At 51.0% G+C, this 15919-nt stretch overlaps 1 protein-coding gene across 3 annotated transcripts in view; it reads right to left on the reverse strand.

Moving 5' to 3' along the window:
- Positions 1-15919, reverse strand: part of ATE1 (arginyltransferase 1) — a 103483-nt gene that overhangs the window by 27133 nt on the left and 60431 nt on the right. For all 3 annotated transcript variants that reach the window (XM_056120946.1, XM_056120945.1, XM_056120944.1), the window contains exon 11: positions 565-685. In XM_056120946.1, the coding sequence (XP_055976921.1) occupies positions 565-685 (121 nt within the window). The remainder of the gene's footprint in view (positions 1-564; positions 686-15919) is intronic.

Here is a 15919-nt window from a genome sequence, read left to right on the forward strand (position 1 = left end):
GAACCCATCACCCTGAGTCCCAGGGAAACCCCGCGAACGCCTTAATCTTCAAGGATTTCACTAGAAGAGAAGCGGCCTTGTGGAAGGATCGGGAAACCTGCAGAGGAAAAGGGGAACCCACGCACCGGGTCAGGCCACCGGGAACCAATAAAGCCGTCACATTACTCAGTGGGAAGAAACACACGACAGTGCTTTTATGTGAACATTAATAATGCGACAAGAGGCTGGCAATTTTAACGCAGGACTGGCTCTGCTCTGACCTGGGAAGAACTAGGGGCTGGAGCAATAGCACAGCGGGCAGGGCGTTTGCCTTGCACGCAGCCGACCTGGGTTCAATTCCCAGCATCCCATATGGTCCCCCGAGCACCACCAGGAGTAATTCCTGAGTGCATGAACCGGGAGTAACTCCTGTGTATTGCCGGGTGTGACCCAAAAAAAGCAAAAAAAAAAAAAAAAGCCTAAAAGAAAAAAATGTTTTGAGAGCGGCTAAGTACATGGTTTACTCTGATTATCGATTGACAAGGCGAGTCCTTGTGAGTCCTGTGACGCTCTGCTCAGACCCACCTGCGGCCGGGTCCTGGTTGAAGCGACAGTACTTGGACTTGTCGAGCGATGGGAGGCACTGCTCAATGGGGACCCAGACGTAGGTCTCAGGACACAGCAGATCCGAAGGTCTGTACTGGCTCTAGAGAAGGGAAGACAAAGGGACAGGTGTTACGGCACAGCCCGGGTGGCTACAGCAGAGGTTCACAGTTCAACAAACGCAACCGGGAACAGCCTTACAGCACAGACGAGGCGACTCTCAGTAACGGCTCCCCCCCCCTGTCAGGCTGCAGCGAGACTCGCAGAGTCACCCACTACTATGATCTGGGGGAACCTGTCGGCTTCAAAGATTTGAGTTCTGGGGCTGGAGCGATAGCACCAAAGCAGAACCAAAATAATATAGTATTTCCTTCTAAGGTTGGTTGCCTCCTACTTTGAATCCCATCAAATGTGGTGCAGTGCTCTTGGAGTATGGGCAGGCTGTGTCCTGTGAAGTGTCACGCAGCCGCATTTGCGGCCAGGGAAAGGCTCACTTGTGGGTGAACAAACATGTAGAAGAGTGGCTGTGAGCAGGGCGCCAGTTGAGTTCTGGAGGTTTTCGGCTGCTGGGGCTGAGTCCCTTGGTGCGGGAAGAGGTCTCACCCACCCCCCTCTGGGGTGACCCAAGTGAAACTGCCTGGCGCGAGATACGGTGGCATGGTTAGAAACGCCTCAGTTTACAACCCTCGACTCTCACAGAAGTTCAGGTGCATGTGGCTGACCCAGGTTCACTCCCTAGCCCACTTCTGGTCACCTGAGCACTTCAAGGAGTGATCCTGGAGCACAGAACCAGGAGTAAGCCCTGAGCACAGCACAGTCAGATGTAGCCCAAACCCCAGCCCCTGAGAGAAATGACTTATAAGACAATTATAGGTCCTATATCGGAGACAAAAATTATAGAGTAGATGCTGCAAAAAGAGCGTGCCATTTGCCCTGGAGTGTGTCTGAACAGCAGAAGATGGTTCAACTTCTCTGAAACAGTGAAAAACTTCAGAAATACCAGTTACTTTAAAAACTTCAATGATCTCTTCTCAATTTTAAGATTCAAGAGAGATGGACACCCAGCAGTGTTTTGCAAAATAAAACTAGAAAACTAGAGGCTGGAGTGAGGGTCCAGAGGGTAGGGTACTTGCCTTGCACACGGCCAACCCGGGTTCCATCTCTGGGACCCTGCATGGTCCCTCAAGCCTGTCAGGAATGATTCTTGAGTTTCAAAGCCGGGAGTTAAGCCCTGCGCATTCTGGGTGGGCCCCGAAAACCAAATAATAAAAACCAGAAAGAAACCCTTCGCCACCCACTTTCCAACCCCTCGTTTTCATTTTCTACTCGATTTCATTTGTCTAAAACCTAATGTTCTTACCCCAACCAAAACTGCTTTCATGAACAGCAAAAAGGTCTCCCTTTGCAAACTGTTATCTAGTGCAAAAAAGGACCCCTCGCCACACACGCCGTGCGCCCACGTTCGGCCAGCAGCAGGCGTTCCAGCGCCCACAGGAACCACCGCCTGGACACTGGACGCCCACCATGTCCTCCAGCACGCTAAGTATTTAGAAGGTGAAGATATGAGGAGATCATACATAAAACATGGACGAGCAGATGGACCCCGGCCTGAGAGGCCGCAAGAGATTTAAGAGGATATAGAGGGGCTGGAGCGACAGCACGGCTGGGAGAGCGTTTGCCTTGCACACGGCCAACCCAGGTTCGATTCCCAGCATCCCATAGGGTCCCCCGAGCACCGCCAGGAGTAATTCCTGAGTGCAGAGCCAGGAGGGAGTAACTGCTGTGCAATGCCTGGTGTGACCCCAAAACAGCAAATAATTAAAAAAAAAAAAAGAGGACATAAGAGTTTTATTGCAGATTTCTCAGACAGCCTGGAAGAAGCCTTGGGAGGATAAGAAGGAGCGAGAACAATTCAGGAGGAAGGGACCAGGATAAACAAAGAGACGGGAGCAGGTTCAGCTGAGCAACAGGAAGTATCAGTGCATCCCGATCACAACCAGGTGGTCAAGACGGATCCAACAAGCCCGTGGACAGCGGGGGTGTGGACCTGGTCCTGAGTGAGACGAGGCTGCCGGCTGGCTGAGAAGGCATGCCGGGAAGAGGAGCTGGGCACTGGCTGCACCTCGCATCAGCCAGTGCCCGGGAGAAAATCATTAAGGCGCGCATTGACAACTGACTTGGGCGGTGTGAGCAGGCCAGATACAACACTGATACCAGCAGCGGCATTTCCTCCATCAATTCTAAAGCTTTTTCCGGGGGAAGGGGTCCAGCTGCTGTCAGAAGACACTACCATTAAACTCTGCTTAAGAAAAGAAGCGAAGTCCAGGCCGGGGAGACAGTGCAGGGGTGAAGGTGCCCTCCTTGCACGCGGCTGACCCCGGGTCCATGTCTGGCATTGTATACAGTTCCATGAGCACCACCAGGAGTGAGCCCTGGGCAATGCTGGGTGTGCCCTCCCCCTAAAAAAATTGGCAAAGACTAACAACATGACGACATAACAACAAGCGCCAGGAGACAGTGACAGGGATAAGGTGCCTGGACCACATGTGGATGATTCCAGTTCGATGCCCAGCACCAGTGGCCATGGTCCCCTGCAAGCTGCCAGGAACCCCAAGCACAGAGCTGGGTGTAGCCCACCCCAACATGCAATAAAAAGCATTCACAAGAGATTTACATCTAAAACATACGGAGTTTCACAACTCAATAATAAGCAGGGGGGAAAGACAAACATCACAACTTTTAAAGACTGTCACTGTAGCACTGTCCTCCCGTTGTTCATCGATTTGCTCGAGTGGGCCCAGTAACCTCTTCATTGTGAGACTTCTGTTACTGTGTTTGGCATATCGAATACGTCATGGGTAGCTTGCCAGGCTTTTGCCGTGCGGGCGAGATACTCTCGGTAGCTTGCCGGGCTCTCTGAGAGGGGCGGAAGAATCGAACCCGGCTCGGCCGGGCCGGCTGCGGGCAAGGCAAATGCCCTACTGCTGTGCTATCACTCCAGCCCAATTTTTAAAGGCACATGATTTAAATATTTCACTAATAATACATGAATGCCAGTAAGCATATGAAAAGGTAGCCAACATCAGAAACAGGAATTCAAGGACCAAATCAATAGTACAGTGGATGGGGTGTTTGCCTCGCACACGGCTCACCCGGGTTTGATCCCCAAGACCCAATACGGTCAGTGAGCATTGCCAGGAGTGATCCCTGAGCACAGAATCGGGAGTAAACTCTAAGTACCACTAGGTGGGGGCCATAAACAAAACAAACAGAAAGAGATGAACAAAGGCCTCCATCAGAGGGCCCCAAAGTTCTCTGACTGCCCCCTTCTAGAAAAACATTTTATTTTATTTAATTTATTTATTTTTGCTTTTTGGGTCACACCCGGCGATGCTCAGGGGTTACTCCTGGCTCATGCACTCAGGAATCACTCCTGGCGGCGCTCGGGGGTCCATATGGGATGCTGGGAATCGAACCTGTAATGGCCATGTTGGCTGCGTGCAAGGCAAACGCCCTACCCGCTGTGCTATCACTCCATCCCCTAGAAAAACATCTTAAAAATCACTCCACAGCCCCTGGAAATCAGCTTTTTGTTGCTGTTGTCGTTATTGGGGGCCCAGATGTCGCGGTACCAGGGAACAAACCCAAAGTTCTCCCTCTCCGGGCTCAAGGAAACCTTTGTGCCAACAGACAGGGGTGAGGTGCAGCTGCACTCAACTAGCCCCCCGCGCCCCGCCCCCCCATGCCCCAATACTGCCAGGTCCCTATGAGAAACACCGCTCCGAGAGAATCCACACGGACAGGCACAAGCCAAGACACAGACAGAGCACACACAGACCATATCCCAAGAGCGGCTGGACACAACTGTCCCCAGTGCCTACGCCTCCCCGGAGTGCCTCTAAGGCAGCGTTTCCCATCAAAGTCGATCAGATCATTGTATTTCCAACAATCTAAATATTTGCTTTAGTTGGAAGGAAAAGCCATTGAAGGGTACAAGATTCCAGCTTCTGCTCATCATTAAATTCCTGGAGGAGGTTAAAATATTACTTGTCTCCAGAAGCAATTATTTCAGTGCTTTAAAAACTCCTCTGGAGCCCCCCCAGTGAAGGCCGAGCCTGATGAAACGGGCAGGGTGAAATGTTAAGCCGCCTAAAATCTGGCTGGCGGAGAGTTTGACGTGCGAGGTGCCGGAGGCCCATTCAAAGTCGGCGGCACCAGGAGGAAAAATGCAGGGGCCTGAATGCTCGCCTGCCTTTCCGCGGGGCCAGAAAATGAGAAATGTCTGTTTTAAGAATGCAATTACTTAAGGATTTGGGCCTACTTTCCCGAGGTCCGAAGAAAAAATATTTAATCAACCTCTAAGTACAGTCATTCTTATGGGAACAATGAGGTAAGGGCAGATTAATTCTTTTCCTAAGGGGAAGAAATCGAAGCGGACACAGCTTTCTCAAGGCCTCGGAATCCTGAAGGTTTCCTCTGTCTGACCAGCTCGTCTCACGATTCCTGAAAGCGTTCTTTCACCCTGATGTACCTTCTAGGCCATGAATGAGCACCCTGCGCCCCACCCCAAATTCCTCGTGTGATCTCGGGTAACCAGGGCCTCTGCCAGGACCAAGGTTACAACTGTCCCTGAAAAGGCCTCAACAGGGCAGCCACTGGCTGTTTTTTGTGATGATTCCACATTTCAGGGAGGGATGGTCCTCAACTTGGCCACCGTGCTAAAACTATAGGGGAGACAGGGACCCCCAAGAGTTTGTTTGTTTAACCACAACACCCAGTAAGAGAGAGAGAACAAAAGGAAATGCCCTGCCACAGAGGTAGGGTGGGATGGGGGGGGATGGGCGGGATACTGGGATCCGTGGTGGTGGGAAATGGGCACTGGTGGAGGGATGGGTATTTGATCATTGTATAATCGAAACCCAAGCACAAAAATTTGTAAGTCTAAAACTGTATCTCATGGTGTCTCACTAATAAAAATTTTTAAAAAATAAATTATAAAATGTTTGTTTGTTTTTAGACATGAAAAGTTTAGCGTCCGAATGTGGGGTTGCCCCTGAAGACTGATTTTGCCCAGGGGATGGCTGTCAAATAAATATTAAATGTTTTAGGGCTGGAGCAATAGCACAGCGGGAAGGGTGTTTGCCTTGCATGTGGCCGCCCCGGGTTCGAACCCCAGCATCCCATAGGGTCCCCTGAGCACCGCCAGGAGTAATTCCTGAGTGCAAAGCCAGGGGTAACCCCTGAGCATCGCCAGGTGTGATCCAAAAAGCAAAATAATAATAATAATATAATAATAATAATAATAATAATGGTTTATAGACTATTAAGTAATCCTATCACCCATCCCTCCCCTCCGTGGGAAAAAAAAAAGAACAGATTTTTAAATGCAGTCCTAATAGCTCAATCATCTTGACTCGGTTGCCGCAGACTGAACTTCTATGAAGTGCCAAAGTTTAACTTTTCTAAATGGCATTTTACACAATTTTACCGGGTAAAATGACACAATGATTTAGGTTTGGCGTTCAAAGTTTCGCCACCTTCACAACCACCAAAGTGCCCAAGGCAGGCGTCTGCGGTGCCTAAGTCACTTCTAGGCAGCCTGTCCCTGCCCACCACTGCCTGGGGAGCTGCTTTGCAATCTGAAGGCCAGAGTTTGGCATCATTCTATATGATTTCCTTTTTCTTTTTTGCCCTCCGCATACCCAGAGGAGTGAGCCCATTCCGTGACTGTCCTTCTCCCTCTGGGTTATCCTCGCTCGACCTGACGTGCTGCGTAATACTCCACGGCCGCGTCTCACAACTTCTTTCTCCACTCCTCTGTCACCGGGCACTAGAGTTGTTTCCAGAGGTTTGCACCTGCCTCTTCAAATGACCGTTTCTCCGCTTGGGTGGCAGGTGCCAGGAACTGGCGGGTCCATACAGAAGCTCGATTCTTACTTGGGACATTTCCATGCTGTGATCCACAGAGGCTGTTTTTCTCTTACTTTTGTTTTGGGGTCACATCTTGCGGGGCTCAGGACTGACTCCTGGCTCTGCACTCAGGGATCACTCACTCCTGGTGGGGCTCTGAAGACCCTACAGGTTGCTGGGGATCGAACTCCGGTCAGTCGCGTGCGAGGCAAGCCGCCTCCTCGCTGTACTATTGCTCTGGCCCCATAGAGGTTGTTTTTAGACTATTTCCAAGGTCGCCTAAGCATCACCACTCACCCAACTCCACAGTACTCACCATCCTGACACCCTGTGTCGGCAGTCTCTCACCATTCCCTCTCTCCCAAGCTCCTCACCACTATTAAATCTACTGGCTGGGGGCTGGAGCAATAGCACAGCGGGTAGGGCATTTCCCTTGCACGTGGCCGACCCGGGTTCGATTCCCAGCATTCCATATGGTCTCCTGAGCACCACCAGGGGTAATTCCTGAGTGCAGAGCCAGGAGGAACCCCTGTGCATCGCCACGTGTGACCCAAAAAGCAAAAAAAAAGAAAAATCTACTGGCAATCCATTTTTAAATAAAATACGCGTCTGCCAGGCCAGGCGACATTCGCTTTGTGAAGCAAAGTATAAGCTAAGGCCAAAGACTGGCGCATGGTGGTCCCTTCCTGCCCTGCCCTCGTCCACATTCTGCTCCACCGCCAGCCCTCCGGGGGCTTCTCACTCATTACTCTCTTACACTGGTGGTGTCTGACGTCTCTTCGGAATTTCTGCTCAGATGTCATCTTCCCGATGGTCTCACTGACCCCCACAGGAGCTTTATCCTACGAGACGTTTCACCCTCTTGTTAATTCATTTTCTCCAACAGGGAAACTTCCAGGCTAGAATGTGAGTTTGCAGACTGACGCCCAAAGTTACTCGGTGAACAACGGCCGGAGGCAGGACAGTGCGCCAGGCCCCCGGCCACCCCACCCCTCTCTGCTCGGCCGCTGTCACTTGCCGATGTGCCCACCTGGTCTCTGCTGAGCCTGAGATGAGGATGGAGGGAGAGTGGGTTTGCCGTGCCAGGTCAGAGCACACCTTCATTTATTTATTTGTTTATTTATTTTGCTTTTTTTGGGGTCACACCCATCGATGCTCAGGGGTCACTCCTGGCTCTGCACTCAGGAATTACTCATGGCGGTGCTTGGGGGGCAAATGGGATGCTGGGAGACTAGAACTCAGTTTGGCCGCATGCAAGGCAAACGACCTACCCGCAGTACTACTGCTCCAGCCCAGAGCCCGCCTTCTGAACAGTCAGAAAACCATTGCAGGACCTTATCCAGAGTGGGCCTGTCTGTGACGGCGACTGAAAGGGTAGGAACCACTGGCTTGTGGCAATTTAGTTTTCCTGCTTTCATCTTTCCATACATCATTGGTACGCAACATCTTTTCAAGAAAATGCATAGCAAGTGTCTTTTTTGTTTTGTTTTGGGGGCCACGCCTGGCAATGCTCGGGGGTCACTGCTGGCTCTGCAGTCAGGAATGATTCCTGGCGGTGTCAGGGGGCCACAGGGTGTGCGGGAATCAAACCCGGGTCGGCCTCATGCAAGGCAGATACCCTACCCACTGGACTACTGCTCTGGTCCCTACACATAAGTTTTAACTATCCATAACCTGTTTGAAAGAATTTCAAAAATAACTCCCCCAAATCTCGAAACCACAGTTCTGCTAAACACGCAAAGCCTCAGCTTGGCAGGCCCTGGTACCTGGTGCCAGGGAAGGGCTGCAGGAACCCTAAGAAGCCCGAGAGGGCAGGCTTCTGAGCATGCTTCTGGGCGCACCCGGACCCCATGTTGGCCCCCGAGTCCTCGAGGAGAGACACCTTTCATCTTCGTTCATCTGCCCAGACTCCTCCGTGTCTAGAAAAGAACTTCTCACAGATGAACGCACAACTGATCAAAATGGAAAGTATCAAATTTACACTGCAGTAGAAAATTGCCTGCAAGGACCCTACAGAAGGTATTAAAATTACCAACGGCTTCCTTTTAAACAAAGTCACAACCTTCCGAGGGCTACTCTTTAATCATAGCGAATAGAGAAATGCCTCATTTTAATTTCAATTTCTAGTGGCCCATAAAAATCTTGTTATTTTGGGCCTTTAAAAGAAGACCCCTGTGCGTGCAGGGCCGCAGATGTTTACAGACCTGACACAGAAGAATTTTCTGTAAATGCTCCGTTTTTCTTCGCAGGAGATTAAACAACATGCGAGTAAGAAGCTATTTCTTTAATTAAAGAATTTGAGACTGTTATTTTTCTCAGGAAAAAAAATTCAGAGAAAAGTAAAGAAATGCTTTCATATGATATTCACCCAAGTTAGCATTCTTGGCTTTTAACTGGAAACATCTGGGGTGGGCTTGGCCGATTGTAATAAAACTGAAGTTACCAATTCACACCCTGCCATTTTGAGGGTATTTTGTTTTTACAGTTTTCAAATTAAAACCAAACGGACTTTCCTTTGAACTCTGGTCCTGAGGAGCCGCGCTTCGTAAGACTTTGCTCTCAAGAATATTTTACGAATATTTTCAAAAAAAAAAAAATAAAGGATTTGTGAACATTTGCAAAGAGGATCAAGCGGCAGTTTGTGCTGGAAGTTCAAGTTAAATTCAAATGCACGGACACTCAGAAGGCAATGTGATTTAAACACACACACACACACACACACACACACACACGAAGGCACCCAGATCACCAGAAGCACAGAACAAAGCAACTATTAACTAAACACCGAAGTCTCTTAGCAGGTCAAGCTGACACCCGCATCCCATTCTTCCCACAATAAGTCTATTGATTGTCTAGAACCCATCTCTTAAAGGGAAGCTCCAGCAGCACGTCAACAAAAGGCAGTTCCAGCTAATCCCTGGGAGGGGGCTGGACCCCCAGAGAAAGTCAGAAGCGGGGCTGATTAAAGCCAGTCTCCCCTGAAAGACGGTGCCGGCGGGGTCCCATCCAAGAGGCCCCCAGCAGACCCCCTGCTCCCTGGCTTCATTACATAAACAGAGATTGACTTTATCGGTCCCCAGGAGAGTGCTTGAGAAGTAACTCTAGCTGCCCTGTTTGCAGAGACTGTTTGGAGAGTGCCACGCTCAGTCGGCGAGCAGGGAGACAAAGGGCCCCAACATCTGAATCCATTTGTGCTGCCCGCAGATCTTGGGGCCCAGCAGATGTGCTCCATGTGCCACGAGGCCGAGCTCGGAAACTTTAAAAATACATATTGCCCCCCCCCCCCACAACAGCCAAGTGATGGCATTCGGCGTTTCTTTAATTAAAACCCAAGGGTTCGCGGAGGCTCTGGGACTTTACTTTAAAGCTTCCTTAAGACGGGACTATTTATTTTACCATTAGCAAATCGGAGCGAATGAAGATTCTAATTGAGTTTTAATCACAATCCCCGCTTTTATTTGGGAAACCCTGGGTCAATCTTTGTTTCTTCTAGAACATACAAAGAAATCCTGTGAAGAGAAGATTCAAGGAGTCAACTTACAGCCCAAATTTAATTTCAAACTGAAGGGTCATAAGTTGAACGGGGGCGGGGAGTGTGTGTGTGTGTGTGTGTGTGTGTGTGTGCGCGCGCGCGTGCACGCGCGGGGGGGGGGGGGTTACAAAAGGGAAGAGGTTGAAAGATGTGAAGATGGGGGAAAATAATATGGGAAAAGGGAGAGGAAAGGGGAAAAAAAAAATCCAAGATTTCTCCCATGTCAGTGTTCGTCTTGTCAGACCAATGCTGGGGGCCGCTGCCCCCAGCCTCACACCCAGGTGGGGTATCCCCCCTCCCCCTGTTCCTGGGGTGAGGCCCCCTGCGGACTGCAGGCCTCTCTCCTGGGGAGTCCAGATGAAGTGCCACAGCTCTCTCTCAAGCAATGCCGCCGGCTCTATGAGGTCACATTGCACTTTTTTTTTTTTTTTTTTTTTTGCTTTTTGGGTCATACCCAGCGATGCATAGTGGTTACTCCTGGTTCATGCATTCAGGAATTACTCCTGGCGGTGCTCAGGGGACCATCTGGGATGCTGGGAATTGAACCTAGGTTGGCTGCGTGCAAGGTAAACGCCCTACCTGCTGTGCTATCGCTCCAGCCCCTATATTGCACTTTCTTTTTTTTTTTTTCTTGCTTTCTGGGTCACACCCGGCGATGCATAGGGGTGACTCCTGGCTCTGCACTCAGGAGTTACCCCTGGCAGTGCTCAGAGGACCCTATGGGATGCTGGGGATCGAACCCGGGTCGGCGGTGTGCAAGGCAAATGCCCTACCCGCTGCACTATCTCTCCGGCCCCGGTCTTACTTATACTTTCGACCCGGCTGACAAGGAAGAACATCCAGAGGCCCCTTGTAGAAATGCTCTGGGCCGAGAGAGGCTTCCAGCCACGCCGAGGGGGGCTGGTATGCAGAAGGAACGAACTCTGCTCGGATGCGTCTGGTCCCCACAAGGCAGCGAGGGCAGGTGGTCACAGACGGTCACAGAGCTCCTGCAACCAACCCGGCCTGGAGACAGCCCTGCTTTCTCGCCCGCTGCGGCCACTCTCCCGTCCGCTCACCCCAGGACACTTGCATCTCCCAGGCTGACCTTCCGGCCCAGGGCAAGCAATGCCCAGTGAGCTTTCAAAATGGGCCTGCCACTTCACCCACCACCCCGAGCTTCCTACTCATTCTTTCTTTACAAATCTTTTTTCTTTTTGTTGTTTTGGGGTCCCAGTCAGTGCTGCCGGGGGCTACTCATAGCGTGGTGCTGAGGGGTTGCTGCCGGCCATGCTCAGGGAACCCTCTGGGGCCAGCGATGGAACCTGGTCCACCCACATGCAAACCCTGCACCTAGCCGGCCCTTTACTCAAGAAGAAAAACAAAATAACTTGGCACAGCAGGTAGGGCACTTGCCTTGCACGCGGCTGACCCAGGTTCGATCCCCGGCACCCCATATATTCTCCCGAGCACTAACATGGGTGACTACTGAGTGCAGAGGCAGGAGTAACCCCTGAGCACTCCTGGGTGTGGCCCCTAAGTCCCTCCTCAACCCCACCCCCAACAAAAAAAAAACACTGAGTTCGCAACAAATGTTGACTGAATCTTTACAGAATTTAATGGAAGTGCGTCAACTTGCAATTCATAAAAGTAGGGAATTGAGTCATTTTAAAGCTCGGTGGGTCTCAGACCTCAAGCGTATCCAGTTTCACCTTCGGATTGAAAAATGACAGGGCAGGGATATGATTCAAAGTGGTAGGGTATGCATGTGGCCTGCGCCGTCACCGGGGCTGGCACCCACTGGGCCCTAAGTTCCAAGGCACCAGGCCAACACCGAGCCACGAGTCTTCCCGTCCGCAGGGCGGGGTCCCCGGCACGGCTGGAAGTGGTCTCTTTAATTAAATACGGTGAGGGGAGCACAAACGTTAAACAACACAAACAAGGCCAGCTGCCAGCAAAGCCAAGATTAAAAACCTCAATCTCCACAAATCCTTTTGTTCTTAAAATTCCCAAGTTAAAATAACACGCGCGTGTTAGCAATATCATATGTTCTTATGGAATTAAAACCGTTCAGAATCTAAACCCGTTGGAAACACACTGTTTGTTTTACTTTCCAGCATTCTTTTACAAGTTAATATGCCTCGAATCAAACGACGGGCTAAAAACAGTTCACAATCCTACCCGGCCTTAATAAAGTCAGTAAGCTATTTCTGATTACGTCTCTAACTCGACCTATTATTTTTTTTCTCTAGTCAACATTTGAATGCCCCAAACTCTGATTTGTAAAAGTCTGCTTAATTACACCCCGAGGGCACTCAGGAGTTGGCAATAACCTTGCATATACCCGCAGGCTCTGATCTCGGGGAATCCTTCCCTTTTCTGTCTGATGGGAGACGCCTCGCAGCAGACTGAGACGCTTCAGTGTAAGGGAGACCTTTTCCCCTTGGACTGAAGGAATCCTGGTAGAATTCACAACCTGCTTGGCATCAGGGTCCCCTGTGTCTGCTCGAGTCAGAAGTGGAACAGTGCAGACACCCCAGCCCGAGAGGTCACAGCATCCCCATCTAAGGGAAACTATCCTCTGGGGGCCAAGAGAGGGCACAGCGGGCAGGGCGCTTGCCTTGAGTATCGCCGACCCAGGTTTGATCCCTGGCACCCCAGATGGTCTCCCCAAGCATCTGCAGGAGTGATTCTTGAGTGCAGAGCCAGGGGTAAGCCCTGAGCATCGCCGGGTGTGGCCCCAAAACCGCAAAAAGGAAAAAGAGGAACAGTCTTCCTAAACAACTTAAACAGTTTCCACAGGGAGGGTAAATCGAGTTCACTCGCAGAGCGCGGGTAGACCAAAACGGGACTCTAGCGTCTAGGAAGACAACCCGAGAACCCCTCCACCTCCGTCTCTTCTGAGAAATCTAGCCACCATCATCAGACGGGCCCCACCACCACTAACCATGAGCCATGGGGTCTCGGGCCCCACAGACCCGCGGCAACAACGCGGGCCTCAAACGGCGGGAGCGAGGGGGGTCGGGGGCTCGGGCCGTGCAGGTGCAGAGCAACACTGTACCCCTGGAAATCACTCTGAATACCACTGCGCACCACAGAGAATTTCTTATAAACGTTTAAAAGTTTAAAAAATCAGGCAGAGCAGGGCTGGAGCGATAGCACAGCGGGTAGGGCATTTGCCTTGCATGTGGTCGACCCGGGGTTCGATTCCCAGCATCCCATATGGTTCCCTGAGCACCGCCAGGGGTAATTCCTGAGCGCAGAGCCAGGAGTAACCCCTGTGCATTGCCGGGTGTGGCCCTCCCCAAAAAAAGTCAGGCAGAGGGGTCGTAAGGGTGCTCTCCTACACTCCTACCCACGCCGAGGAGGTGTGGTCCCAGCACCACGGGGTGGGGGTGGAGGGGTCGCCCAGGACCGTTGAGAGCACAGAACCAGGAAGCCCTGGGCACTTGGCTGGTACGGCCCCTAAAATGGGGGTGGGGGGTTGGGGGGGGAGGACACAAATACAGTTTTTCTTAAGTGAGAATGCCAAGAAAGGAGACGCACAGGGGCGAGGCGCGAGGGGAGGCTGGACGTCTCGGTGATGTAGGGGTGAAGTCACCAAAGACACTGAAGTCGCAGGAGCCCACTCTGGGGCAAGCATGTGACCCAAGGCTTTTGGGGTCACACCTGGTGATGCTCAGGGGTTCCTCCTGCCTCATGCACTCAGGAATTACTCCTGGCGGTGCTCAGGGGACCATATGGGATGCTGGGAATCGAACCCCGGCTGGCCGTGTGCGAGGCAAATCCCCTCCCTGCTGTGCTATCGCTCCAGCCCCAACAAGTACATTTTTTAAAAAATGAGTTTGCCAAGGAGGCAGGGCAGGGAGAGGAAGGGGTTCCGGGTCACAAGGTCACAGGCAGGGAGTGAGAAGAGCAGGAGGGGTCCTGGGTCACAGAGTGTGTGTGTGTGGGGGGACACACATGCACATGACACTGCTGGTGGGTTTGGAGCTGAAACACTGGATGCCCAAAAGTGTATTATCAGCTTTTGAAAAGTCTCAATGAATGCATTTTAATTTTTTTTTTAAATTTAACTATTCATAAAAATAAAAAACCTCCTACTGCAAATTGAAGTACATATGCAACTGTGCCATTCTCCTGGAGGTTCCAAAATTGGTACCTGGATGGTAATGGATGGTAGTGGATGGTAAATGGATGGTAGTGGATGGTAGCAGTTAAGACCCGAGTGAAGTCACACACGCATCTTGCTAGCCCAATGCCAGGGCGGAGGAGGACAAAGAGAGCCGAGTGCAGATGGCTTCGATGGGCACGGACACGCATGAAGCCATTCTCTACAACTCCCAGACCCCTCGAGACCCGCCAAGAGGGAGGGCTTGGAAGCCCGACACAACATCTATTTGATAAACCTCTTGGTCTAGCCAGCCTGTGGTCCACGCACTCCTTAGACCTAACACCACAATCTGAGTATTTTCTTTTTTGCTTTTTGGGCCACACCCAGCGATGCTCAGGGGTGACATCCTGGCTCTGCACTCAGGAATTTCTCCTGGCGGTGCTTGGGGATTGAACCCAGTCGGCCGCATGCAAGGTAAACGCCCTACCCGCTTTACTATCTCTCTGGCCCGGTATTTTCATATTGCCAGTATTCCAGAATAATTTACACAAAAGCCATAAGTGAACAAGACTGCTGTAAGTGGATGGTCCCATGACCGCGTGTCTGGGGCGGGGGCGGGAACGCTAGCACATGGACCCTGAGCACTGCACGGAATGAAACTTCGCTCACTGTTCATCACATAAGCAGAATTCTTGAGCCGTTCTCCGAGGCGGGCGCCAGTCTTCCTGGCATCCTTTTGGAATGCAGTCTTCGCTCTGAAGACGTGATTTCCACGGACTGACTCTTGGAAGCGCAATTAAAACTCGCTCAGGGAAGAGGAGAATCTTTTCCAATTTTTCGTGTTTTTCTTTTTTTAAAGCCCTAATTCCTTTAGTTATCTCATCACAAGTAATTCTGCAGCATTGTTTTTCTGATTCATCTTTGAGTTTATTCAAAGCATCCCAATTAAATGTCAGTCGAAGAACAATTTAAAAAAAAAAAAAAGAAAATCTCTCATCGGCTTACTATTTTTACTAAATTACATCATCACAAGTCAAGTTGACACTTAAAAAAAAAAAACAATAAAAGCAGATAGTGCGGTTCTGAAATAGAGAAGAGAGCACCAAATGAAGGGTGTTGTGAGGACCCTCCCAGGGTGGGAGAAGCATGCTAAAAGTAGTCTATAGACCAAACATGATTGCCACTCAATGCCTCTCTTGCAAAACACAGTACCCAAAAGAAGAGAGAGAGAACAAGGGAGAATACCCTGCCACAGAGGCAGGATGGGACGGGGGGGATGGGGGGTGAGGGGGGATGCTGGGACCCGTGGTGATGGATGACGGGCACTGGTGGAGGGATGGGCACTTGATCATTGTATAACTGAAACCCAAGCACAAAATTTGTAAGCCTATTACTGTACCTCATGGTGTTTCACTAATAAAAAAAGAAAAAAAAAATAAAGAGCAAACAAGGTCCAAGGCAGACAGCTGACCCTAGTTCGGTGCCCGGTATACCACATGGGCCCCAGGCAAGCCCGGGAGACCCTGGAGCACAAAGCCAGGACCAAACGTAGACACCTCAGGTGTGGCCCCCCAAAAAGTCCCCCTCTTCCTGCCACTGCCCCAAACGGAGTGTATTCTAGCAGCCTCCCCCCTGGGAAGCACCAGTGAGTTTGACAGAGAATATGGAAGGGGCTTGAGGCCTCAGCGCGCGGGGAGGGAGATCCAGTGCCACGACGCCCCACCCCATTCCCCTGGGCCCCGGGACTGAGTGGCACTTTCCACGGGTGAAGGTGACCCCATTTGGTGGCTACAAGAGAGAAG

Source organism: Sorex fumeus, unplaced genomic scaffold (genome assembly GCF_029834395.1).
Source record: "Sorex fumeus unplaced genomic scaffold, SorFum_2.1 ptg000043l, whole genome shotgun sequence".
NCBI classification, from domain to species: Eukaryota; Metazoa; Chordata; class Mammalia; order Eulipotyphla; family Soricidae; genus Sorex; species Sorex fumeus.